At 40.8% G+C, this 27,000-nt stretch overlaps 1 protein-coding gene across 2 annotated transcripts; it reads right to left on the bottom strand.

Moving 5' to 3' along the window:
* Window positions 1-2,736: 2,736 nt before the first annotated feature.
* Window positions 2,737-21,564, bottom strand: LOC143378527 (uncharacterized). 2 transcript variants are annotated; one of them, XM_076830356.1, is made up of 4 exons: window positions 21,417-21,564; window positions 4,219-4,380; window positions 2,910-3,148; window positions 2,743-2,860 (listed from the first exon to the last, which is right to left on the bottom strand). In XM_076830356.1, exons 1-3 carry the CDS (start codon window positions 21,547-21,549, stop codon window positions 2,928-2,930), a joined length of 516 nt encoding a protein of 171 aa, XP_076686471.1. In that variant the 5' UTR covers window positions 21,550-21,564; the 3' UTR covers window positions 2,743-2,860; window positions 2,910-2,927. The 2 variants fall into 2 exon arrangements, with proteins under 2 accessions (XP_076686470.1, XP_076686471.1); XM_076830355.1 differs by having other exon boundaries at window positions 2,737-3,148.
* Window positions 21,565-27,000: the final 5,436 nt, after the last annotated feature.

Genomic DNA, 27,000 nt, shown 5'->3' with positions numbered 1-27,000 from the left:
GCAGTATCGGTTGCTACGGTACTGGCAAGAGAAGCGGTTCAGTACTCTGGAGAGAGCTGTCGGTTTTGGCTTGCCGACTTCTTTATATGTAGGCCCCGTCGCATCATCGCCGGCGAGAGCGGTGGGCCGTGCGAGGCCGCCCCGCGGCTGCGGCACTTACTAAGTCTCGGTGTGCACGCACTTGCGTACGCATCTTTGCCCGCGAGAGCGGACCGGCGTGCGAATCATGTTTGCCGCGGGGTCTCGCGACAGTGACGATACTTCGTCACACTAGGTCACTGTACCGATCCTCATCATCGGAGGACGAAAAGATTTATGGTACGGTAGCGCCCAGTGCTCAGCTGACCGCAGGTACATATGACACCACTCAAAGTGAAGGGTCGCAACATCAAGTCCGTTCGGATTAATGTACCGAAAATTCACTTCACCTGCACGGCTACTAACACTGATCACTTAATTTCCGTTTCGTGGAACGTGTTGTTCCTACGTTATAAAAATTTGTGGAAATGAATTTTCACTTGACGTTTGGAGCCGTGGGTGCAGCCGCGCAAATGCTCGTGCAGCAGTAGTTACGGCTCCGTTGTTCTGGGCATAACCTCAAAACATCGTTAATACTCTTGTGTAGAAAACATTTCCCCGACGCGATTGCTAACTGACTGACAGGATTTTTTTCAAGGAGTTTCCTCTATCTCCAAGTAGTTTCTCTTGTTCCATTATGAGTTAACTCCCGCCAGGATAACAGGCCATAGGTAGAAAGAAGCCAGGACATTTTCGAAACAAACATGCTTTACAGAAGTGCAACGAACGAACCATCGAAGCAGTAAAAAATTATGACCGTATTGTCCCGCGCCTCGGCGGTAGAGAACGCTTTCTTACAGTTTTGGGTAATTTATGGCTTAGCTGGATCCGTCTCGTAGCAGACGTGAACTCAGGGTATAGGAAAAGGGAAACAGGATTTTCTTCTTTATAGCAACTAGGAGACTTTCTGTTTCTCTTCTCTTCAGACCCTTTCGAACCGAAACACGTGATGTCTGCTGCCTATCTCGAAGCAATGGGTACATTGACAGTAAAAGGACGGAACTCGGCCTTTTGTAAAAATGCACGATAGTCCGTTCTTTGCGCTTCTGCAAAGCACGTGTGTTTCGAAAATGTGCTGGCTTCTTTTTACCTAAGGCCTCTTATCCTGGTGGGAGTTAACTCATAATGGAACGAGAGAAACTACTTGGGGTAGAGGAAGTTGCTTGGAAAAAATCTTGTCAGTCAGCTAGAAATCATGTCGCGGAAATGTTTTCTGCACAAGAGTATTATGCGATGTTTTGAGTGTACCCCCCGAACAACGGGGACGCAAGTGCTGCTGCGCGAGAATGTGCGCAGGAATACCCACGGCTCCGAACGCCAAGTGATAATTCATTTCCACAAATTTTTATAACGTAGGAACAACATGTTCCATGAAAAAATAAATTATGTGATCAGTGTTAGTAGCCATGCAGTGAAGTAAATATTCCACACATTAATCCGGAAGCAATTGTCGTTGCGACCATTAACTTTGGGTGGTGTCGTATACCTAGGACCAGCTGTGCACTGGGCGTCCGCCGATGACCAGGATCGGTTCAGTGACCTAGTGACACAGGTTTTCAAGCTGCAGATGAATTTCCGGAAGGGTGAGTTTTAGTTACTTTATTGGGGATTATTATATTTTAAATTTAACGCAGGCTATGGCTTATTTCCGGCGATAATTCTTCAAATTTCCGTACATAAATTTTTCTTGAGGATTTTTAAAACAGTCCTATTCATTATCAGCTACAGTGTTGGTCGTTATTGAATTAGAGATTTTTATCACAATAACGAATTACGATTACTTTTCGTTCATTTCCTGTTACATTACATTTTTGTCTGTACGATATTAATAAAAGGAAATTTGCGTATTCCTTATCCTCTCACATAAAATAATTATTATTTTCGATTTTTCTGTAAAAAAAAAACGGTACATTCGTCTTTTTACGTTCGACGTGATTTTCCTGGATTTATACTTTATTCATTATTCACTTTAAATGACAACCGAAAGATGACGAAAAATTGGATTTCGTATGTTGCGTCTTTTTCATTTGTTATTTTGCGCGGTTTCCTTCGAAGCGTGCCGATTTGCTTGTTCGTAATACAAGCGCAGCCGCCTACCGCGTAACTAACGCTACCGCGGGACCTCGAGCGGAAGCTCGCATTTTGATTGGCCGGGGTATTTTGTTAATATCTCGTTAACGATGCCTCGGATAATATTTTCCCTAAGGAAAAAGTTATTTCAAATCTCCCATGAGTCACCTTCCTCAAGGAACTCCACTATTTTTGGGACACCCTGTATGATGTATGTCCTTACATATGTATGTATGTATGTATGTATGTACATTGTAGATATGTTGAAACTGTTCTTCAGACTTCGTTATTTTTTAATCAACCAAATAGTGTAGGGCTTAAAATTATGTATAATTATCCTGGAAACTGTGAAATACAAATCTAACAGATATTTCTGTATGCCTACTTATACAATATTTGTGTTTTAGTTATATATTGCGTTTGAACGGTGATTAATATGCTATAAACTGTAATTTACTGTAATTATGGTATATGCTGTGTAAATCTCATATAGTTTCTAGCAATTAATAAAGAAATAATAACATTCAATTATCTTTAACGAATAGTAAGTACTTTTATATAAATTGTAATATTTTATTTGTTATATTTATAGAATTGGCTATTATGTTGTACAATAATTATGGTTACAAATTGCATAATCTTATACAACTAGAAATTTTTATTACGTACATATTTGTTTATACAAGTTTTAATAAACCGTATTTGAAAAAATGTATATTTCACCAACTGAACAGTACTCACATATACCTATTACAATTAAGTACAATATGATGTGTGTATTATTTATAATATATCAACATGCAAATGAAAAGTGGCAAGAGTACAAAATATATGAAATGAATATCCATGAATAAATGAACTGACCCTTGACCGTTGCAAGCGTAGGTATCACAAAAGGAACACATACTGCTGGACTCTGGGAAATATTTCTCCTGTTGGCAGTAGCCATCAATTTCGTGTGACGGCACGCAACCTCGTACTGTCACCGAGATGTCCCTATCTGCATCATTAAAGGAAATTCTTGCATCACAGCCTCGCCAGTTTCAAGGTAATGTTTCAATTGCAAAAACATGAAGCAGGCAAAGAATTTAAAGGACAAATTTTGTAATATTTCCTGGCATTCGTATGTCATAATAAATTAATCCTTGCTCATAAAATAACATACCATAAGTCAGTATAGTATATATGAAATCAACAAGACCGCAATAAAACAGGGACAAAGATTTAAATGAACGCGTATTTCTGTTACTAAAGGAATGAAAAATGAAGACCGCCATACACGCCCTTCCTTGCCGTTCCTTCTTACTTCTTGTACAGTTAAAAGTTATAATGCCAGCAGAACGTGCCAATTTAATATGTGCGTACTCTCAGTTGCCTGGCATAACTCTTGACTGTTCTTACCTACAAGCATATAGAACGGCAAGAAGGAGCGCGAATGGCGACCTTAATAGATATAAACCTACCATTTTAAAAATCGATAAAATTTATTACGGTTGTGAAGAAACATTGTTCCACGTGTGTTTAAGTTTCCAAGTTTCTTAATGCGTCAAATAATTGTTATATCGCTATTTTAAATAAAACGTTTTCCAGACATCTGTTACTCCACATTTCCAAAGTTAATAATTTCGCTAGTGGGCGCTTCAAATGGACAATACCTAGAGACACTATAGTGTCTCTAACAGTACCTTGATTTGTACTAAAACGAACGCTATTTATCATCAATTTGAGAACGCTCTTAACCTTATTTAAGAAAGATAAATTTGCAAAAAGAATTCTTAAAAAAAGAAACGAAACGAAAAAGAAATTATAATTATTTATTAAAATTCTAGTCTTCATTGTGAATTTCAAGGAAATACATTTAGTTGGGGCGAACAAAATAAATACCTAATACAAATTTTAAATGGACTTCTATAACATATTCGTACACTGTATTGTAAAAGTACAGAAAAATCTTAATACTAACAATAAGATATTTATTGTCTTAACGCATGTACGTGCGATGCGAGCACAAAATGGAGCATGCCTAGCGCACGCAAGAGTAATTTACAGCTAGTTACACATTATACGTACAAGTAATGACGCTTTTGAGGCAATGATGAGACTCGTTTTGAGGACAAAGAACCAAGTAGAAATATGGTGCTGGAATGTAGGGGTCATTGCACTCCGTTGTATGGCCACCCCTTAAATCGGTATTGCAATCATAACACCATAACTTTCCTCCTTTGGCATACTCTGTTAAACAACATGAAATAATCTTGAACAAAATGTTCTCCAGTCAATTTTCCTGGTGTTCTCATATTTGGCAACACTTTAGTAAACAGAAATATTTCAATGTACGGTAAAGATAGGGGGAATAAAATCCGTTTCTGAGAAAAACGATTCTGAATACTCGTCTCGAACACACGCAGTTGACTAAAAATAGCAGAATTTATCACAAATATTTTTAGTCACTTTTTTCCGTGAAAACGAATTTGGAAATCTATCGGTACGCCTGCATTTGACTAAACCACGGCCACACCTTCAAATCGATTTTGTCGAAGCCCTATTCGAGGAAGTTAGTCTACAATTTCAACTTATTTGTACACGAGGATTTATTTCAATCGCAGGTAAGGGTGAGTCGCGCAGTGCCGGCATCTGTAAGTACAGTTTCGATCAAAGCTAGTTCCCGCTTCTTCTACCAGATATTAACCACTTTATTTGACTTTGTAGGGACTTTCTTCCGGCAACAACGGCACATTCATTTTATTACTGGCAGATGACTAAGTGTATGCTCCGTTTCGCGCATTGACTTCATAGACTGTAGAAAACCATTCCGTTTCAGTTAATGCATTTGTGGCGCATAGGATTTAGAGCTTTTCGAGTACTCGGAAAAAGCGAGCCGGCATATACTTGGTTCGAATAACCGATCCGAGCCGAGCGCTCCAAAGAACAGAGCAGCTCGAATGAAGCGAGTAGCTCGATTAAGGGGGGAGCCTGGTGTAACTAAATGAAAATCGAGGCATTTTTCGGGAATTTTTTTTAAAGAAAGTATTTGATAGATCTTTCTGAAACTTTCAGGATATTGTATTAACAGGTTAAGGTATATAACAACAAAAAAATATTAAAAAAGAGCGGCAAATAACAAAGTTATGCCCAGTCCGTTGGCGACGCAATTATTGCACTGCGGGCAACGTAGCGTCTTTTGGTTTCATCTGAAACCAAAAATCGAACAATTTTCTTTTAGTTTATGAGTGTACGCACAGAATGAAGAAATTTGAAACTTAAAAGATGCAAAATGAACAAATGGCGGCCTCTTGAATAAAAAGTTCACTGTTTCCAACGAAATTTTGCCTTAAATGTCTAAAAAAAAGTTATTTATTTAAACAATATCATTATACTAATAACTTAGTACTATGAAGAAAATGTTCACAAATATCCGTGCACAAGGCCAAGTCGATTGGTTGAATATTTTTGGAGTAATATTGCCCGCAAAGTGTGAAACTGTCGTTTCGAGAAAAACGCATTTAAAGTTTTGTGGTAGCCTGGCGCTCCGTAGCAAAACCGGCTATATCCGCTTTAATTTTTCGAATTTCGTTTTGCGGTTTTGAGAACATATTGTCGTGATATTCAACTATTGATTTATGCAAAAAAAAAAATCGATTTCTTCGATCCGCTACACCAGGCTCCCCCCTTAAAGCGAGCGGCTTGAAACGATCTTAGTGGCTCGAAAGATCCGAACAGGTCCGACGCACAGTGCACAATGTACATCTTTCTTGCAGACCGATATTATCGAACAGTTCGCTATATCAAATATGATAAATGGTTCGGATACTGTACCGTATCTAGAGACGCGGTAGCGTCTCGACGCCAAGTACATGTTTCGACACCCTGTATTTGTCGACTGTCGCTGCCGCGTATCTTTTACTGGTAAACCGGCTAATCCAACCTTACCTGAAACTTATTTCATTAGTATTTCATTACGCCTGCAATATTTCCTAAATTTAAAGGCATTTTTCTGGTGTAAACCGCATGTAAGCTTTCGAATAAGACCAAATTCAATAAAATTGGTCCACGTTTGACAGAGATATCGTAATATGTTGTCATGTATCATACAAAAATGATAAGATTTTCTTCTTCTTCTACTTGTTCTTGTGATTCTCCAGTCAAAATTTTCATCGACATAATACGTATACGCGTTACACGCATACCTTCAACCAAAAGAAACTAACACATGTTTCGTTCGTCAATTGCTATCTTCACTATGCAAATGTACTCCAAATTTTGACAGCTTACCGTCAAGTTATAACCTGGCGAGTGTCAAATAAGATAATTTGTTAAAATTTGAGATGCCACGTGTTTGTATATCATCAAACTGTTTTTTATTTGTAACTAAACTGAGGATTTTATGTATATGTAGATAATCGAAGCGTAAAATGGTGCTGTGACCTACGCTAAGGTATGTACAGTGAGCCACGAAAATAATCGAACGTTCACTATTAAAACTGTAAGTAATAAAACTATACATGTTAAGTTCTAAAAGTAATGTTGTAACTTCTATAAGATACAAGTATCGAGATTATATATATCAAATTTGAAATGCATCGGATAATATTTGTAGAAGTTATGAAACATTTATTGCTAAGATGTAATGAAACAGGGTCATAAAAGTATTCGAACAGCATTAATTATACGCAATTTATTTTATATTAGTACCTTATATTATTATTTTATATATTACCTTTGGCTCCAATTACGCTTTTGAGACGTTGTCGCATGCTGTGCACTAGTTTTTCAGATATTTCAGATTCGAAAAAATTCCATATTTTTAAAATCTTTTGTTTTAGTACGTCTTTCAAAATTTTGTTGTAATTGTTTAATCTCCTGTCGATTTCCGCCTACAAATATTCGACGTGGTTAATATCCAGACTTTATGGGGGTGTATGTAACCCATGTGGTGTATTATACATTATACAATAACCATTCTTACATAATTCCGGCCATATGCTTGCGGTCATTGTCTTGCTGGAAATACAAATTTTCCAATAATCCCAATTTGATATCACTTTCTTCTAATTGTTTTTTAAAATATTTAAAATGCATGTTTATCTAAAGTTCCATCTATAAAAACAAGATTTTCGGTACCTTTTGCAACCCCACAACATCGCGGAACCACCATAATACTTTACAGTAGGACGTAAATTTTTATTATTCATTTTTGAGTTCGGTTTTCTCCAGACATGTCAACCTCTATTCGTACCAAATATATTAAAAATGTATTAAAATTTGTACACATTTTAGTTGGAGGATGGGTGTCTGCAATAACCCAGCAGGTTTCAGATTGGAGGGCTTGTATCGCTGACACGCCGAACAAGCTTTTAGGTGTTGTGCCACCGAGTTCCTCATGCCGGGCCAGTAATGGTTGCGACTAACCTTCTGGAGGGTGTGCTCAACTCCATAATGGCCTTTAAAATCCTAGCTCTCTCTTGCTTAGGTACAACCAGCTGGGCTTCATCTGTATCGTCGTCTTGCGTGTATCGATACAGTACCCCTAGTTATGTAAATATCCTCTTGATAATCATGGTGAAGTTCTCTCTGGACTTCCTTCCTCGAGATCCTCGATTATTTTCCGCACTTCTGAGTCCTGCAGTTGCCCCTGACGTACGTCGGCAGCACTGCGTGCCGATAAGTCCACGGAAATGATGCATACCGGGCAGGACATCGTGTCGGTACATGGTGGCCGAGATAGGGTATCGGCTACAACGTTGGATTTCCCTGCCGCATATTTAATACAGATGTTGAAGGGTTGGAGCTGGAGGGCCCATCGGGCGAGAGGTCCACTTGGTGACTTGATCGTCCTGAGCCAACGTAACGGTTGATGATCCGTGACGATAATTATGGGAGCGTCTTTGAGATATGCTCGGAACCGTTGGGCCGCCCAAAGGACGGCGAGAGCCTCCCCCGCTCTTTCTCCCAGATGAACGTAACATTTTTCTTTGTTAATTCGCTTAATGGCTTAGCCGTGTCTGTGAAACCCGGAATAAACTTTCGATACCAGCTACGCGTTTGGAGAAACGTTTGTAAGTGTTTGACGTTCCTCGGTCTCGCCATTTCCTGGATAGCCCTGACCTTATCTCGGTCGGTGTGAATTTTTTGAGGCGACACAATGTGACCAAGGTATTTCACAGATTTGCAAACGAAACGGCATTTGAGCCGGTTCATGCGTGGCCCGTACAGACGGAGACTATCGAATACGTCTCGCAAATCTTCCCAGTGTTTTTCTGCCGTTGGTGACAGAACAATTAGATTGTCAAGGTAGGCGAGGATGGTGATGTGACTGAGGTTGGCTTCGAATTGATTCATCAGACGCTGGAATGTCGCTGGGGCGTTCCAAAGTCCAGAGGGGAGCCTCTTAAATCGAAAGACTCCGAAAGCTGTGATGAAAGCTGTTTTGTCCTGAATCTCGGTCGCCACTTTCACCTGATAATACCCAGCCTTTAAATCCATCGTGGAGATGAAGGCGGATCCCTCTGTCGAGTGCAGGGGATCATCCAGACATGGTAGTGGATACACGTCGGGAGTTGTTTAACGCCGTGTGGTTTCTTTACACGAATCCAACAACTGGCGCTGCGGACAATTAATTTGTGGAATAATCTGTGTTTCTGTGCTACTGATTCCTACTACGAATCATAATGGCGGACACGGCGAAGAGCATCGAAGCCCTCACGGCAGCTATCAACAGCTTGCTACAACTTCAGCTTCGCAAAGAAGCCGCTCAGGATGTTGCTGGGCCTTCAACTCAGCAGCAAGACGTACCGCATCCTAACCTGTACAATCGACTCTGTCTACGCATCGAGAAGTACGCGTTCGGCCATGGCGATGAAACATATCCCTTCGAAAAATGGCTACGAAGCCACCAATACACCATCGTCACGGAGGCGGAACCTCTTCCTCCAGAGATGCAAACACGATTGGTGTTAGAAAACCTGGGACAAACCGCAAAAAGAATTGCTGGAAATTCTCAAGAATCTGTTCCGAGACAAAATATCTTTTACACGCAAACGCATAGAGATATTAAATTTCCGTTACAATAAATCGCTTCCGATCGCGGAACACTTAGACCGCATTAATCATAACGCTGCGGAATTCGAACGGGCGAATTTATCGGACGACAATTTGAGGATACTACTGCTTCTGCAGTCTTTTTTTTCTCCAGCGACAACGATGTGGTGAAGAAAATTGCATTACGCATCGTAGAAAAAAATCCTTACGCTTCGTTGAAGAAAGTAACCGCGGAACTCGAGGCCCATCTTAACGTCACTTCCGGCATGAAGACCCTGGAAAATTTCATCAGCGACGTACCAAAGCCAACCGTCAACACCGTGGTCCATACCAAAGTGAAAAATAAATCGCGCGAGGACGCTAAGAATAAATCGCGCGAGGTAGTTAGGAATAAACCTCGCGAGGAGGCAAAACCGTCAAATCCTTCCGTGAACGGAAAGTGCTACGGTTGCGGCGATGCACATCTTCGTGCAAAATGCAGCTTCCGCGACGTGTTGTGCCACAAGTGCGGAAAGAAAGGCCACATTAGCAAAGTGTGTCGGTCCGAACCGTAAAAGTGGAGGATCGCGCGAAGAGTGGAAGTTTGGTCGCGCAGTCGATCACAAGGGCCGGTAGACGGCGCAGGATCTACTTATCGACCTCAATCGTCGGGAAGACAGTGCGCTTCCAATACGACAGTGGTTCTGACATTACCGTCGTCGGCAAAGATGAGTGGATTCGGTTTGGATCTCCGAAACTCTCGTCGAGTGAGACGGTGGAGCACGCCGGTGGAAACGAATTCAGAATCTTCGGTAAGTTTCGTGCGGTGGTTCGAGTTCTCGGGCGCGAAAAGGAGATAGACATTGCCGTGGTTACTCGGAACAACGTAAATCTGTTCGGTCTCAACGCCATCGATGGCTTGAGTTTGTGGTCCGTTCCACTCGGTGAATTACGTGATTCGGACACTGTTTCTGGCGCGAACGCGAAACCAATGGTTGGATCGGGTCCGTCCGACCATGCGTCCTGCAAACTCGCGCGCACGAGGCGGACGGCCGTCGAGTCCCGGAATCGGAGCGTTGCCGCGTCATCGCCATGCCTTCGGGAATATATCCTCGATCCCCGGTCTGTTCTCCGTGGAGCCTGGGTTGTGCCGCGATTTTCGGGCGAGCTTCCACATTACAAAAGATGCCAGACCGGTGCAGCTTCCCTGTCGCCCAATTCCATACGCCATGGAGGTAATACTCGAGAAGGAATTGCAATGATTAGAGTCCAGCGGTATAATCGAGCGTGTGACATCCTCTAGCTGAACAACGCCAATCGTAATTGTGAAGAAGGGCGAGGAACGAATTCGCCTATGCGCGGACTACTCGACGGGAGTGAATCAAGCGCTCGTCAACAACCGCCAACCCTTGCCGAGTGTGGAAAGTATTTTCACGAAACTCAACGGGAATCGAGTTTTCAGCTTGCTCGATTTGAGCGACACTTTTTTTCAAATTGAAATTGCCGACGAACACCGCGAAATAACTAGGATCACCACGCCGAAGGGTCTCTTCAGATTCAAGAGGCTGCTTTTCGGAATTAAAACAGCTCCTGCCATATTTCAGCAGGCGATAGATGGCTCCCTTACAGGACTGGATGGTGTACACGCATACATCGATGATGTGGTCGTAATGGGCTCCAATCAGAAGGAGCACGATCAGCGGCTCCACAAAACGCTTCAACGGCTCCAAGAAAAGGGTTGGAGGTTGAAGAAGGAAAAATGCAGCTTTGACTTGGAAGAAATGAAATACCTTGGCTTGGTCGTTAACGCAAAGGGAATTTCAGCCGACCCACAAGCCATCCGAGCCATTGCAAACATGCCGACGCCTTCAACAGTTTCGGAGGCACAAAGCTTCTTAGGCATGGTCAATCATTACAGAAAATTTATTCCAGGCCTGCATCAATTGAAACGTACGTTAGAAGAGCTCAGGTGCAAGAATCGTCCTTGGAGTTGGGATCGCGAACACCAGACGGCGTTCGAGGCGATCAGGGAAGTGATGCTCAGCCCTCTGCTTCTGGAGCATTATGAGCATTATTATGCATATCTTCCAAGACGCTGGTTGTGGCCGCGGACGCATGCTGCACGCGCATTGGCGGCGTCCTAATACAGCGTCATCCGGACGGTCACGAGCGCGCTGTGTATCATATGGCACAGAGTCTAACGGACACACAACGCAACTATTCACAGTTGGAAAAGGAGGCACTCGCTTTGGTCACCGCGGTCGAGCGGTTCCATAAATTCGTGTGGGGCCGCAAATTCATTTTGCAGTCTGACCATAAGCCTCTAGTCGCTTTACTCCAGACGGAAAATACCAAAGTCAAGGCGACAACGGCAGCGCGGCTCAAGCGATGGGCCATAAGGCTGTTGGGATACAAATTTCAAATTGAATACGTTCCAACTCAGGAATTCGGACAAGCGGATGCGTTGTCTCGCCTAGTTGAGAAATTTCGTCGGGACAACATTGAGGAGCTGCAGGTGGCCACAATCAGGACAGTCGAGTGTGAACTGGAGGGAATTATGAATTCCTCCATCGACTTCTTCGGGCAAGAATTGCGGCACGGCTTGAAGACGGCAACCGCCGAAGACACATGCCTTCGGGCTGTCATAAAGGCCATCGCGACTGGCTGGAAGTCGGTCGAAGACTCGGAGGAGACCACATTTTACAAAGGTAGAAAAGGCAACCTTTGCGTCGTGGATGGCATGGTACTTCTTGGAGATAGAGTAGTCATTCCTAATACGATGCAAGCTGGGATTCTTCGGGCACTTCATAAGGGTCATCCAGGTATCCGTAGGATGAAACAGCTTGCACGGCAGTATATTTTTTGGCCTAAAATGGCGAATGACATCGAACACATTGTGCGTCAGTGCGACGCGTGGCCAATACCCACAAGGCCGTTAGAACGAGTTCATATAGATTACGCTGGTCCAATAGACGGCCAGTACATTCTTATTTTCATGGATGCATTTTCAAAATTTCCCGACGTGGCACTGACGCCTACAATCTCCGCGAAACGAACGTGTGACCTCTGCAGGGAATTCTTCAGCCACCGGATATTCTCATTTCTGACCATGGAACACAGTTCACGTCCGGACTGTTCTCCGACCTCTGCAAGGAGATGCATATTTCGCATCTATTCTCTCCGGTAAACCATCCCCAGTCTAATGGACAGGCTGAGAGGATGGTCGACACCATCAAGAGAGCCATCGCCAAGAACCCGGCTGATTGGAAGATGGAATTCTTCCGATTTCTTCACGCATACCGCTACACTCCATGCTCGATATTTTCTCCCCCCCCCCCACTACCCCACTCTTTCCTTCCACCTACCTGCTTGAAAATCTATTTTTTAAAAAGTATCTTACTTGATCTCTTCGATGCTAAACAACTAAAAAATAGTAGTAAAACATTAAAAAAAAAAAAAAAAATATCAACTTAAGCGAATTTTCACAATTTTTGAAAGACTCGATTTTCCAGTCCGGAACAGTATCGGTCCTCGAAAAAGCCATGTTGGATTTTTAATGGCGCATGTGCCGTGATATTAGTTGTCGGAAGTGGATTACTGTGCAAACTATAACAATGAAACTGAATTTAATCTTAATAGATTTCTGTACTTGGTAGTGTCCTTTTACAAAGTGGATGATCAATCTCAATCCCCTTACGTACTTCACTCTCTCTTCACACTTCACACTCATCATTCATGCGATACATTCACTCAATACATAAAACCGCGGGCAATACGAAATTGCTTCCAACAAGCCAAATATCTTCCGATCTGTACGTTTGATAAACATATTGTGGAGTGAAAATTGAAGCCAGGAATATTCTCTACAAAACTAAAAAGAAAACACGTTCCTAGGATAAACCGTTCTTATTTTATAATGAAAAAATCTCAATTTTTTTAGAAAAATAACTGCTTTTTAATGCTTTAGGACTGACGAGGCAGATCTTAACTTTATCGAATCGTGCTGTAACGGTTTGTTTCGGATGGCACAAATGCGATGCTGCGGTTATTTGTTTTTGTCTTTCTTCTAATGTTTTTTCAGATTCATCGTTCGAGCTCACCAGCGTCCTGTCTTTCTTCTTAGCCTCCTTAAGACGCCAATCTAAGGGAGCCAACCAATCTGCCGCTCGGTGGAGGAACCCTCGGTAAAATTCGAAAACACATAGAAAACATCGCAGTTTGTCTATTGTTTTCGGCCTTGGATATTCCTGAATAATAATAATAAATCTTTATTGCACAGTAGATATTACGAAAGAAAGTATATAAGAAGACAACAAAGAGCAAAATAGTTAGAAATTATGTACTACATGTAATAGTAGAAAGGTGCAAAAGGCGAGGTCCTGCTGTCAGCTGTTGTTATTCTAACGCGTTTTACCCCTTCGTCCAATGCAGTGATTTCCTTATCACTAACCTATATAATGCGCCGAACTTTGCGCAAACATGCATTTAGCTACCTCAATTGTAAGACCATTTTCTTTCTGCTTATTAAATAAGGACGCAAATGCTTCTCGTGCGTCCACATATCCGGGGGTACCAATCTGTAACCGATTCCCGTAGCGTTTATTAACCGGACGTTGGAGGCGCTGCGCGGCGACGGGTTTTATTCAATCGCGTGTACAAGAGAGCCCCCGGCTAGGTCTATGCTGGCTAACAGAGGTCTGTCGGTTTAACCCTAACTTCACTTAGCAGCCTACACCTTCACGTAGCACACCGACGGGGTGGTGTGTCGCGGTCGCGGCGCGAAGGTCGGTAAGAGTCGGCGGTAGATGTGGGGGGTCGTTCTGGTGCCCTGGCTGTGGTCTCCACCAATGGCCCTGACCGGGAAGTCTTGAGTCCAATCCTCAGGAGACTATAGGATCGTCCTCCGGGGCAGGCGTAGCCTTGTGTCCCTAAGATCGACTGCGGATATCGATTTGCGTCTAGAGGTCGGCGAGCTCGTGTTCCTGTAGGGGCCGTGGAGGTAGGGGAAACCAAAAAGTCGCAGTGATACAGCTTGTTACGTACAAGAGATCGCTGGGAGAGTTCTAACCTTTCGCCTACACCGCTCGTGGTAGACTCAGCCAGACGGGCCCGCCGCGCTGGCTTATAGGCGATGCCGCGCGAACTTCGCGAGCGAGAGCGCCGCTCGGCACGCAGCCATCTCGCGGCCGCGCCAGGCGCGAGTGGTGGGGGCAAGATCAGCGTCCCATCGTTATAACTCGTTACATATCGTCCACATAAAGCCGGGTCTAGACCTGAATGCATATACGCTGAGCAGACTGAGCGCGCACGAATGACTCGTGCGGAGGGGTCGAAAGTGCCATTGTGTCTTCCTTCGCCAACTTCTGTGCTTAGCTTAGCCCACTCCGCAGTCGTAAAGATTGTGTGATTAGCTAAATAAACATACAGCTCAACCTTCCGAGTCATCCTGTTTACAAATACAGGTTGATTCTCCAGCAACGCCTATCAAAGAGGTGCTACCTGGTACGCCGTGGTGAGGACAATCCTCACAGTGCTTCACCGAATTTTATGGGTTTCGACCCTCGAAACGGTTGGAATATCATTAAAAAGTAAGAAATGTCCAATAGTTCCGCATTTCTCATCAGATTTTTGCGAAAACGACGTCAATTGATTCCTTATGTTTTGCCGATGAAACTAACATCAAGAACGACGTAATTCGGACCATAATGAACGAAATTTCGTGAAAAATTGTTTTATATCATTTCAAGCTGAATTCGTTAAGAATAGTTTCGTGTGATTTTTTAACACAACAGCGAGTCGTTCAGGCTGTATGAATTAAGAACAATGCAGGGTGTAGTGAAGAAAAGAAAGACAAATTATTCAGTAAAATACAGCTTTAGAGTCTATCATATGGTAATTGCATTACATTGTTGAAAATGTCATTTTTAGATTTTTGATTAACTGTTTATGGCAATATTAACAATGGATTAAATTCATTTACATAGATCCATCCTTCATGATTAAAAAAAAAAACGCAAATCCATACCTTCAATAATTTAGGTCATTAAAATTAATTTCTGTAGACGGGTTTCGTAAAAATCAGCGAAAGCAGATAACTTTGAAGATTTGTATTTTAAACAATTTCGAATCTGCAAAAATGAGGACCTTAACCCTCCCTAATTTCATATGGACTACCATATATTTCAATATTATGAAAATCCGAGACATCGAGGATTTGAGAAAAGTATCTCATCTGCTTCTATCATCCACGCTGAGCGCAATGCACTCCAAACTTCCTTTGATGTGTGGAAGAAAACCGACAACGGTCGGCTCAGGCCATGTGCCTTCGCCGGCATTCGCAAGTCGAGTCGCATGCGCCGAGTTACCACGAATGACACGTCTGCACTAGCATATGCGTTGACGCCCACCCTTTCTGACGTAGAAGCATGCGGTCCTGGCTACCGTTTCACCCGTCCACATCAAAATATTCGTGCGCGCTCAGCCTGCTCAGCGTATACTCATTCAAGTCTGGACCCGGCTTAACAGGGACAGAAATCTAAACCCCTAAGTATAGAATCCATGAGCTTCTGGAAAGTGTAGGTGGCGCTGCTCGAACGTAAACTCGAATAACCCGAACGGTGTAATCACCGCCGTCTTTTGTATATCTTCAGGCGCCCCATGAATGTGTTAGCACGCCCTGGTCAAATCTATTAGCGAAAGTATTTTGCACCCATGGTGCGCCACATCATGAATGTGTGGCAGCGGATATTTTCTGTCCCGGTGATGCCATTCAGTCGGCGATAATCTCCACATGGTCTCCAACCACCCGAGTTTCTGGGGACTATATGAAAAGGGCTAGCTATTGGCTTTTGGACGGGCGGCAAACATTATTATTGAGCATCTTTCCTCACAATGTGACGAAATAGTTACATTATGCTTGGCATTTCTCCCGACGGCCGGCTTCGTTATTTCTATAAATTCTTTTAATAAATTGTTAAATAAACAATTTTAGTCCATTGTCGAGATTGTGGGAATATTAGTTTTCGCCACAATAGCGTTTTTAAAAATCTTCGTATTTCCATCTAATAATCTCTTATCGCGCAAATCTACCAATAAGTTATACAGTGTGTACGGCTACGTGTGGGAATAAATTTAAAGGGTGGTTCTAGACAGTATTCTAAGACGAAAATCAAGAATAACGATATTGCGGTTGAGACTTCGTTTGTTAGTCACAAACGTTTAAAGATATGTGTAAAAGCAGGCAATCCGTGAGCAGTGCTCCACGCGAGGAAAGTCAGGCGAGAGGTCGAGCAGTGGTTGTCAAAGACGTCGAAGCCACTGTCGCACGGGGTCACTCACCTCAGAGAAGCTACGACGAAATTTACCGACAATCGGCATGACCACACGATTCTGCTACACTCAATCAAAAATTAAAGGGTGCTTCCCTACTCACTAAAATCCATTGTTTCTATTATATCCACTATTGTAGTCCATTGTGTTATCGAGACACACGTGCGCAGAAATCACATAAACCACAGAATCACGCCACCCCCCAAAAAATGAAAAAATATCAAATCTCTTGCTCGAAAACTTTTCAAAAAATTCAAAAGAAACACAAATTTAGCTGCACTGAATACACAAAAAAAAACAGATTTACACGCACTCAGATCATTGTAACTGATATCTTTCAATGGTTGTCTACTTCGCGATGTGTCGATACTTGCTGAAATAAATTAATATCGGCGGAGCTAGGTTGAATATGGGGATCACCAAAACGAAAACAGTTGAATAAGTTTATTTGTGTATGCTTGATTGGTTGATGTACACACCGGATAGGTTACCATGGTTGGCCTTTTTTCGACGCTAACATTCTACAGTATTTCATGAATATGGTTTAGGGCACTGCCAAGCCGTAGGTTCCCGTCTAGACCGCGTCTATTTCGCGAGGAAAGATCAATGTGACGCCATCTAGTATGAGACGCGTTGACGTGGTCCTGTCACAAAATTGAATTTACATTGGTTCGTTTATGTTTACTTTCCCATTGTTAACATGAAATAACGGATAGTAGATTTTGAAATAAATGCGTATTTTTTTGCCCAACAGATTTCCACTAACAATGAGCATCTTACATTTTAATCTATGAAGACGGCTACAAATAAAATACAAAAATCTATTCATCCCAGGTTTCCTAACCCCCTATTAACCCTACGAATACATAGCATTCGTTTCCATTCTTTTCATTATTACTCTACTTTCCCGCTTTGTTTATTTGTGTCTTCCATGATAAATTCGTTGATTTATTTACTTTGCACATTACAAGTTCATCGTTTGCGATTTATTGTTTTCATTTTCATTTCAAACAAGGTCGCCAATGTATGAACGAGATACGGTGCTTCTACGGAAATTTGATGGGTGATACCTATTAGCGAGAAGCATAAAATTGTTATGATTTTTCGTGAAGTTCATTGCAATAAAAATTATTTTACATTTATTCTTGGTATCATTTACGCTACATCATCGAACAGAGCAGACCGCGAAGATTTATATAATTATGATAATGAAGATGTCGTTGTAGTGATGTTTCCTTCACGAAATAGAAGTGCTCTAGACGGGAACCTGTGGCTTGGCAGTGCCCTAAACCATGTTCATCAAATACTGTAGAATGTTAGCGACGAAAAAGGGCCAGTGCATTTGTTTAAAATAATTGCACAAATATGGTTCAAATTTTTTTTTTAAACTGAAATAATTTTTTCTTAAAACTTCAATGTCTTCTCTATAAGCACCGTAAAGCTCATCTCCATCAGTTTACTACTTCCATAGCTATAATGTATTGAAAAAAAGTTAGCTCTTAACTTCAAACAGCTGTAAAATCGACATTTTTCAAAATTTCGAAAAATCCTTTGAGGTTCGTTTAAATATCACTAAAGACTACAACATATTCAAATTTCAGCAATCTACGAAAATTTACTCCGAAATCTATCCCAGTTCGCATGGAATGTCCCCTATGTATATGCTTTATGCCAATAAATGTTTGGTGGCTATTTCGTTCTTTTACGCTACATTTGTGAACCTTTTATTATCCTTCCAAAACATTATTATTACGCCGCAACAGTATCTTTAGGAAATCGGGTATAGCATATAGGTTATATTTTCTGTCACTTTGAGGAGCCAACCATATAATAATCACGCGCATCCACCCTGCGCATTTTCACTAGTCCAATTCAACATCCAACACAATTTTATATATAATGTTTGTTCATAACTGCTTTCTGCATAGGACGTGTAATAAATGTACTTCATGTTCTGTTTCGGTGCTTTGCTAATAAAAAAATGTCTAGCCTAACAAACTTCATTTTCTGGGGACATCCCCTAATCTATTTTCCCTTTTCACTTATAATTCCTTACTGCTAACGTAGAATATTGTAGCATAAGCACATTTCAAGTAATTAAAATGTACAATGAATTGTCTACGTTTGCAGTACCAGCCGACTGTCCGTTTAAATTTTTATAAGTACAACGCAACAGCTGAGAATTTCTTTTTTTATTCAGAATAGAATACGGAAATAGCAAACAGCTCCCTCTCGCGTGCACCAGGCAGCGGCGTATCTATGGGTAACACCATTTCAGTGCAGAAAAATCTGCTGTAATACCGACCTGCCAAATCGGCCAGATCACGTGACGTGTCTACCCCCTTAAAACATTGACGTACACTGCGTTCCACATTAGAGCGTACTCGTTTCGCGCAGGGATATACTGTTGATTGGTAGTAAACCGGCAGGGAAAGTGCTACGACCAATCGCGTGTGTCAGATCCGTGGGAGCTGCGCAGATCGGTCGCAAATCTGTAGGGGCGTTGGTACGCTCTTATGTGGAACGCAGTATAGATACGCTACTGAGATGATGGATAAAACAAGAATAGACGTCTGCGTTCAAATTGCGTTGACAAAATAAATTCTTGCGCAGCCATCGGATAGTTAAAACATATAACAATTTCGTAGGAACAATATAAGAATCAATTTACGAACCGAAATAAACCGACTCCAGAACCGTTTTAGAACCGATATAGAACTGAAAAAAATAACGGTTCTAGAACCGTTATAACCGATATAATATCGGTTCTAGAAGCGTAACCGAAATCGATATAGTCAGAAATTTCGGATCCGTATAACATTTATCCAGACTATCGGTTCTTCATAACTGTTTGAAGAACCGAAACCGATATCATAACTGTTTTAAACCCCTGGTATATAGGTATGTACAATGACAAATAATCCCGAGAGTCGACGAACGAAACATGTGTTAGTTTATTTTGGCTGAAAGTGTGCGTGTAACGCGTATACGTATTATATTGATGAAAATTTTGTCGAAGAATCAAAAAAAAAATCTTACTTTACCGTTTCCGTCTGATCCATGAGACGATATTACGATATCTATGTCATACGTGAACCAATTTTATTGAATTTGGTTTTATTCGAAAGCTTATATGCGGTTTATATAAGAAAATGCCTTTAAATTTAGGAAATATTGCAGGCGTAATAAGATATTAATGAAATAAGTTTCAGGTAAGGTTGGAATAGCCGGGTTACGAGTAAAGATACACGGCAGCGACAGTCTCTAGATATGTACTCCGAAGATATTTCAGATTTCGTTAAAATAAAACAAAAATATTTCAAAATCAGGATACAGTAACAAGAATTCACGAATCCATCACTCGACTGGTATTAACTTAGCATTCGGCAACAAGATCAAGGTTTTCAACAATTCCTTCTGAGAATAGTTGTTAATTAAATTGTCTAAACATTTACAATAACCATCTATATCTCTAATGTTTACAATTCCGGAAATCTAATAAGGGCACCAATTCAAACAGAAATACCAAATCTATTCTTACGATTAGTCAAGTGTACCTACGCGTACATAACAAATTATGCAAACCCGTTTCTTTTTTAAGTACAAAACCTTATATAAAAAAAACCGTCATTCTATGTTTTTGATTAATTTTGGGATGAGGAATCACTTTATGCCCAGTTGTACCATCATTGTGATCATTCCATGTACATATTCAATGACATTTTTCCCCTGATTCTTAACCCTCAAACATCACACTACATATGTCACCGAGAACCAGGCCGTTTGAAAGATTCGTGGCCACTACTAAACAGTAAATGATGGGGAGCTGTTGTGGTGGCGGAAAAAACTTTGTGATCCCTACTACCGCTTGCGCACCATAAGACGCCTAGTTTACCTGAAGAAGCGAGTGACATCGTGAAAAAGGTAGTCTATGGGTCGCACAGACCCAGTGTGGTGTGCACGTCAGCATTCCTGGAAAAGTGGAGTTAGTAGTTGCTACAGAACATTATTGTTTGTACAGTGATTTCTTGTTCAGACAGCATTTCTACGCTGTGTAAAGTAGAACACATACTTTTCAATCGATAGAAAGTGTTTAAAATGCGATCGATCGTTTTGTAGGGAACATGTGGCGAAAATATGTTGCGACTGCTCCTAGTGTAAATGAATGATTCCATAGTGATTTATTTGTGTTTTAATAAGAGAAATTATTATTCCAACAATTTCATTGTATAATTCTACAGAGAACATTCGTTCGGAAGAAGTAAAAAATCACTCGACTTCACCTCCCGAAATAATTATATTTTTTGGAACCAATTATAATGACATATATATTACCCTCAAGTATGACTCAAAACCTTTCGATTGATGTATAATAAAATCCCCGTACCTGTTTTTAGAAGAAACTGCGATTAAAATAAGAAAAAAACGGAACTTTCAGAACCCGGACGTCGTTTTTCAAAATATCTTGAGCATCAAAAGATTTTTGACCAAACTATCGATATATTTCATTTCCTTGTAGTCTGATGAATTGATTAAAAAAATTGTTTAAATCTGTGCAGCAAATCCTGATATATAGAGGAAACGAAATTCTGGGTCGTGTGGACCCAGTGTGATGGAAGCGTTAGGAAAATATAGTGTGGTGTTTGAGGGTTATGATACTACACAATTAATTCACAAACTGAAAGGGAGACTTTTTCGAAGAAGCGACTTTTGCTATGAAAAATTTTGTTTAACAATATGCCTTAAAACGTATCTATAATTCTAAATTATTATACAATGCAGATAATATACGAAAACTGGTTAAAACTTCTCATAATGAAAGTACTCAGAGACCGAATTCAATTGAATTAATAAATCAGTACTTCTCCATAAACGTTTCACAAAAATAGTAACGAATGTAAGATATCAGAAAATCTACTTACCAAAACTGATTAAAATGGTTACTACCGTCAGTCTTAACTGTCCAGCCATGGTGGTTCCACCTTGAGATCTGTAAAGACAAATCTCCTCGTTACCTGTTATCTTATCTCTCGCAATAAAAGTAAGGACTAGCATGCCCCTGGAGGTGTTCAGTAAGTAGACAATATGTATACGGTCTTTCATTTGTGCATACGAAATCTAAATGGTAACGGTGTCGATATACATCGTGTTCGTCTTACCACAGACGAGATATACAGGGTGTTCCGTTTAAGAGGTGATTCTAAACGTCAAAATAAAACGAAAATGAAGATGACGAAATTGCGATTGAGGCTTTCCTTTGTAATTATAAGCGTTTAAAGTTTTGGTATGTTTCACCTACAAGCGGACAACCAGTCCCAGTACCGGTGCACGCGGAAGAAGTCATTTGAAGGATACAGCAATAGAGCTGTAATTATTCTACTATTCAAATAATTCGAATCATTTCGAATACGAATAATTTCTTCGAATATTCGAATAATCAGAAGTATTCGAATATTCGAATAATTAGGAGTAATCGAATATTTGAATAATTAGGAGTATTCGAATATTTGAATACGAATAATTTCTTCAAATATTCGAATAATTAGGAGTATTCGAATATTCGAATAATTAGGAGTATTCGAATATTCGAATAATTAGGAGTATTCGAATATTCGAATAATCAGGAGTATTCGAATATTCGAATAATCAGGAGTATTCGAATATTCGAATAATCAGGAGTATTCGAATATTCGAATAATTAGGAGTATTCGAATATTCGAATAATTAGGAGTATTCGAATTATCGAATAATTAGGAGTATTCGAATATTCGAATAATTAGGAGTATTCGAATATTCGAATAATTAGGAGTATTCGAATATTCGAATAATTAGGAGTATTCGGAGTGACCGAATTTCGGATTGTACCGAATAAGAATCTGATCATGAAATATACAGGGTGTCCCACTAAGGAGTGGACAGCGCGATATCTCTTAAAGTATTGTCGATAGAAATATAAAAGAAATAGGGAATTGCATGGTTCGAGGGGGCCCATTTATTAGCGCGAACGAATTTTGTTTTCGATTATTATTTTAAAAGATACGATGGTCAAGTTCGGTTTTTCAAATGGAACTATTTTTTTTGAAGACCTGAGTTGATAGTGCGTTCCAAGACAAATTCAATAAGCTTTAATGTATACACTTTATTTCCACTGGTTTTTAAGATATTGCGCTTGCAAATTTACTGATTTTCACTGCAAGAAACCCCTCTGGAATGGCAAAAACCGGGGGCGGTCTTACTGGCCCCACGGGTGGCACTGCCTGTTGAAATGGATACTTACCTGCCAAAGGTCTACGCCAGAAATGGCAGGCCCAAAGGCTGGACAATTCTTTTCCGTCAGAAATGCTACTTAGGTAGGTATCGTTACTTTTATTTCGCACTTGCTTCTACGCTCGGATGGCCGGTTCTTTTGGGAGGGATGCAAGTTGGATTGGTTAGGTTAGGAGGAGTGAAAGTTGCTAGACTAAATTTCAACCATAGGGAGCAGATTGTATCAGAACCAATCCAACTTGCATCCCTCCCAAAAGAACCGGCCATCCGAGCGTAGAAGCAAGTGCGAAATAAAAGTAACGATGCGCTTCTCGATACCGCAGATGTACCTACCTAAGTAGCATTTCTGACGGAAAAGAATTGTCCAGCCTTTGGGCCTGCCATTTCTGGCGTAGACCTTTGGCAGGTAAGTATCCATTTCAACAGGCAGTGCCACCCGTGGCGCCAGTAAGACCTTGCAGTGAAAATCAGTAAATTTGCAAGCGCAATATCTTAAAAACCAGTGGAAATAAAGTGTATACATTAAAGCTTATTGAATTTGTCTTGGAACGCACTATCAACTCAGGTCTTCAAAAAAAATAGTTCCATTTGAAAAACCGAACTTGACCATCGTATCTTTTAAAATAATAATCGGAAACAAAATTCGTTCGCGCTAATAAATGGGCCCCCTCGAACCATGCAATTCCCTATTTTTTTTATATTTTTATCGACAATACTTTAAGAGATATCGCGCTGTCCACTCCTTAGTGGGACACCCTGTATGTTCACACATTACCATGAAATTCTTTTCATATTGGCTTTTACAATTATTTGTGTTTCAAGCGATAACTTTGGAATTTTATTAATCTTTGGTAAATTTATACATTTTGAAACAAAAACAACCGTCAGTTATTAATATTATTATATTAATAATAATGAGTAGACAACCTGGACTCACAATCAGTCGGCCAAGGGCCCCCTCTTTTAGGACCACCCGTGTCCCGCCATAAGCGGGTGACAAACAGAATAAATAGAGGTTTTTGTAGAAAACTAAAACCCCATTAACGATTTTGAGGAACTATGATATTTTTATTTCGAAGACTCCTAATTATTCAAATATTCAAAGACTCCGAATTATTCGCATATTCGAAAACTCCTAATTATTCGAATACTTGGATTATTTGAATTTTCGTTACAGCCCTAGTACAGCAGTGGTAGTGAAAGGCACTAATCGCACGGGGTCACTCACCTCAGAGAAGCTGCGACGATAACACACGTTTCTGTGACTCTTATTCCGAAATTAAAGGATATCTTTGAATTACACCAGACCTAATTACAAGCGAGCATCCATTGTTTCCATTATATCCACTGCGGTCCATTGTGTTATCGAGACACACGCGCAGAAATTACACAAAACACAGAATCACACCACCCCCCAAAAAATGAAAAAATGCCAAATCTCTGGCACTAAAACGTGTAAAAAAATTTAGACAAAGAATACAAATTTACTCGCACTGGACACGCAAAGAAATTAGATTTACACGCACTCGGACAATTGAAACTGATAACTCTTAATGATTGCCTACTTGGCGATGTGCCGATGCTCGTTGAAATAAGTTAATATCGGCGAAGCTAGATTAAATGTGCGAATTACCAAAATAAAAAGAGTTGAATGAATTTATTTGTCATGCTTGCATGGTTGAACGACTTCATTTGAGGAATATGGTGCGCCTGATGACATCGTTCAAGCCTGACAACGTTCCATATACTGAACTCCACTTAAGGTAGGATCTCTTACCCGCGATTGGTCGCTGCGTTTGGTCGCAGCGATTTGACCCAGCGACTGGGCCTAAGCTGAATCTCCTTGCCTGCGACCAGGGGTGTGCGGGCAGCCGACTTTTCGGGCTCGGGACGGGCCGGAAACTTACGAAAGTATCGCGACCCCGCCCGACCCCACCCGAAACTTTCCGACCCGTCCCGAGGGCCAGGGACCCGAGCCTTGGGACGATCCGCACACTCCTACCTACGACCAAGTCCATTGCCACAGTGGGGCAGAATCCCAGAAACGAGTCAGAATTCAAAAGTTGGGGGAAGTTCCGATGTTCTGCAAGTTACTTGACAGATGGTTCCGAATTACTTTATATCGTGTAGGGGTCCGAAGGACTAGTGTCATAAAGCTGTAGTAAACCGTGACCCGCTAACAACCCATTTAAAGCATCAGTCATCACGCTACATCATGGAACACTGCACTTTCCATGGCATATTTATCAAATTCTTGTAGTTTTATTGAAACTATTGACGCCAATTCATGACGAATTGACGTTATTTTCTTAATACGGTCAAACTTATATATTAACACTTTTAGTATCAATTTCCTTAATAATATTTGGCATTTTTAAATGCAAAATACAGGATAGTGGGACATAGAATACACGTACTTAATCTATAACTGCCAAATATTTGCGAATGCTTTTTCCGTAGTAGCAAGGCCTAGATTATGTTGATTAGAAAACAAACAAAAAATTTGTTTAGAAGTTCCCGGAAGTGAAACTAAAAGGGGGATGATTGCTGACAATATTTCAATTGGTTTCGTATGGAAAAAAAACTGAATGTAACTAATTATTTGCTATTACTTAACAGAATCGACACTACTCATTTGGGGCCCAAACAATTGTTTTCTTTTATATCACCAAAAATTAAAACACGCGATTTAAAATTCTGCACGAAAAATACATATAATCATAGACACGTGTGTGCACACAGATCAGAAGTAGACGTCATGATATTTTTCTCGCTTTTAGGTGCTCATATTAGTAGTCTACAGGTAACATAAAAATACATACTCCCATATCTTTTGATTTCTAACTTCTTTCCTTATTTCTTGGGATTCTGTCACACTGTTGCAATGGGTCGCAGTGCGACTGGTCGCTAGACTCCTTCCGGGAGCAGTCTAGCGACCGGTGGTCGCAGTGCCCAGCCTGCGGCTAGGTATAATGGGAAACAGACCTTCATCGCATTGTGGTGTCTCGCGAGTAGCCTAGGCTGGTACTCAAACAGACTCGCGTCAGGCTCCTACGTCTGGCGTAAACCCGACGATCGCAGTCGCTTGTAGGAGAACAGATACATGCTTTCCCATTGCACCAGTATACTGCGACCAGTCGCTGCGACCAATCGCGGGTAGGAGATCCCGCCTTTAGAAGTAGACTCGTTCCGCGCAACGATGACTCTGAGGTGGCTGTTGATTCGTTCTTCGGTTGCAAATCGGTGGGGGCGTAAGTCTACTCCGATATGGAATGGTATATATGTAAATGGGGTTTAAAAAAATTGAGAAACTTAGGTACTTCCTGTTTGGGTTATAAAGTAGCGGACAAAAAAGTTTTTGAAACCACCCTACTTCTATTACTTTTCAATATCAGCTCAAAACTGCAGTATCTGCCTAATATACATATTCTGAAAGAGAATTAAAAGCTGTGTAAAGCCTAGTTACAGTTGAATTTATTTAACTAACAAACAGCAACCCTACATAACATTAAACAAGACAACACACTTTTAAAGCCAACAAAAAGTTACCACTTTTTAACATTAATAAAAAAAATCTTATATTTTGTGAGGGCACCTTTTGCTTTTAGGACAATCTAAAAAGTTATTAAACGTGGTAACTTCTTTGTCGACCCCAGAAATGTGTTACCCCGTCCAATGTCATATAACACTTGTGTTTGGCAGTTAAATAAATTCAACTTTAACTGGGTTTTATACAGCTTTAAATTCTCCATCAAAATATGCATATTATACATACCACAGTTCCAAATGAATACTAAAAAATAACAGAAATAGAACAAATGGAAAGAGGGGTAATTTTTTTGTCCGCTAGTGTAGGTGTCACCGAGGTTTTGAAGTGGAATACTTCGGTGCCGAAGAAGGGGCACCTTCGTGGACTATTTTTGGCGTGACTCTCCAAGGGAAATTTTGAGTGCGAGAGACTGAAAATGAGCGAGAGGGCACGCGACAGCGACAAGCCATAAATTTCAGTCGCGATAGCGGCGGCATCGTATTACTATAACAAAATTTTTAAAAAATTGAAACCAACTTCAAAACAATAAAAATTCACCAAAAAGTAAAAAATAATTTTTTCCCTTGTTTAATCTACGACTCTGATATTTTTTAAGTAGACGCCAGATTTACATAGAGCTAAATGAATGGGAGAGTGTCTATGTTTCATTGGGAATGCATTGATTCCCAAAGCCGCCACGCTCGCTCTCG

This window comes from Andrena cerasifolii, chromosome 2 (genome assembly GCF_050908995.1).
Source record: "Andrena cerasifolii isolate SP2316 chromosome 2, iyAndCera1_principal, whole genome shotgun sequence".
In the NCBI taxonomy this organism is placed as follows: Eukaryota; Metazoa; Arthropoda; class Insecta; order Hymenoptera; family Andrenidae; genus Andrena; species Andrena cerasifolii.
Note: the sequence above shows the minus strand (reverse complement) of the source record. Positions and strands in the feature narration are given on the sequence as shown.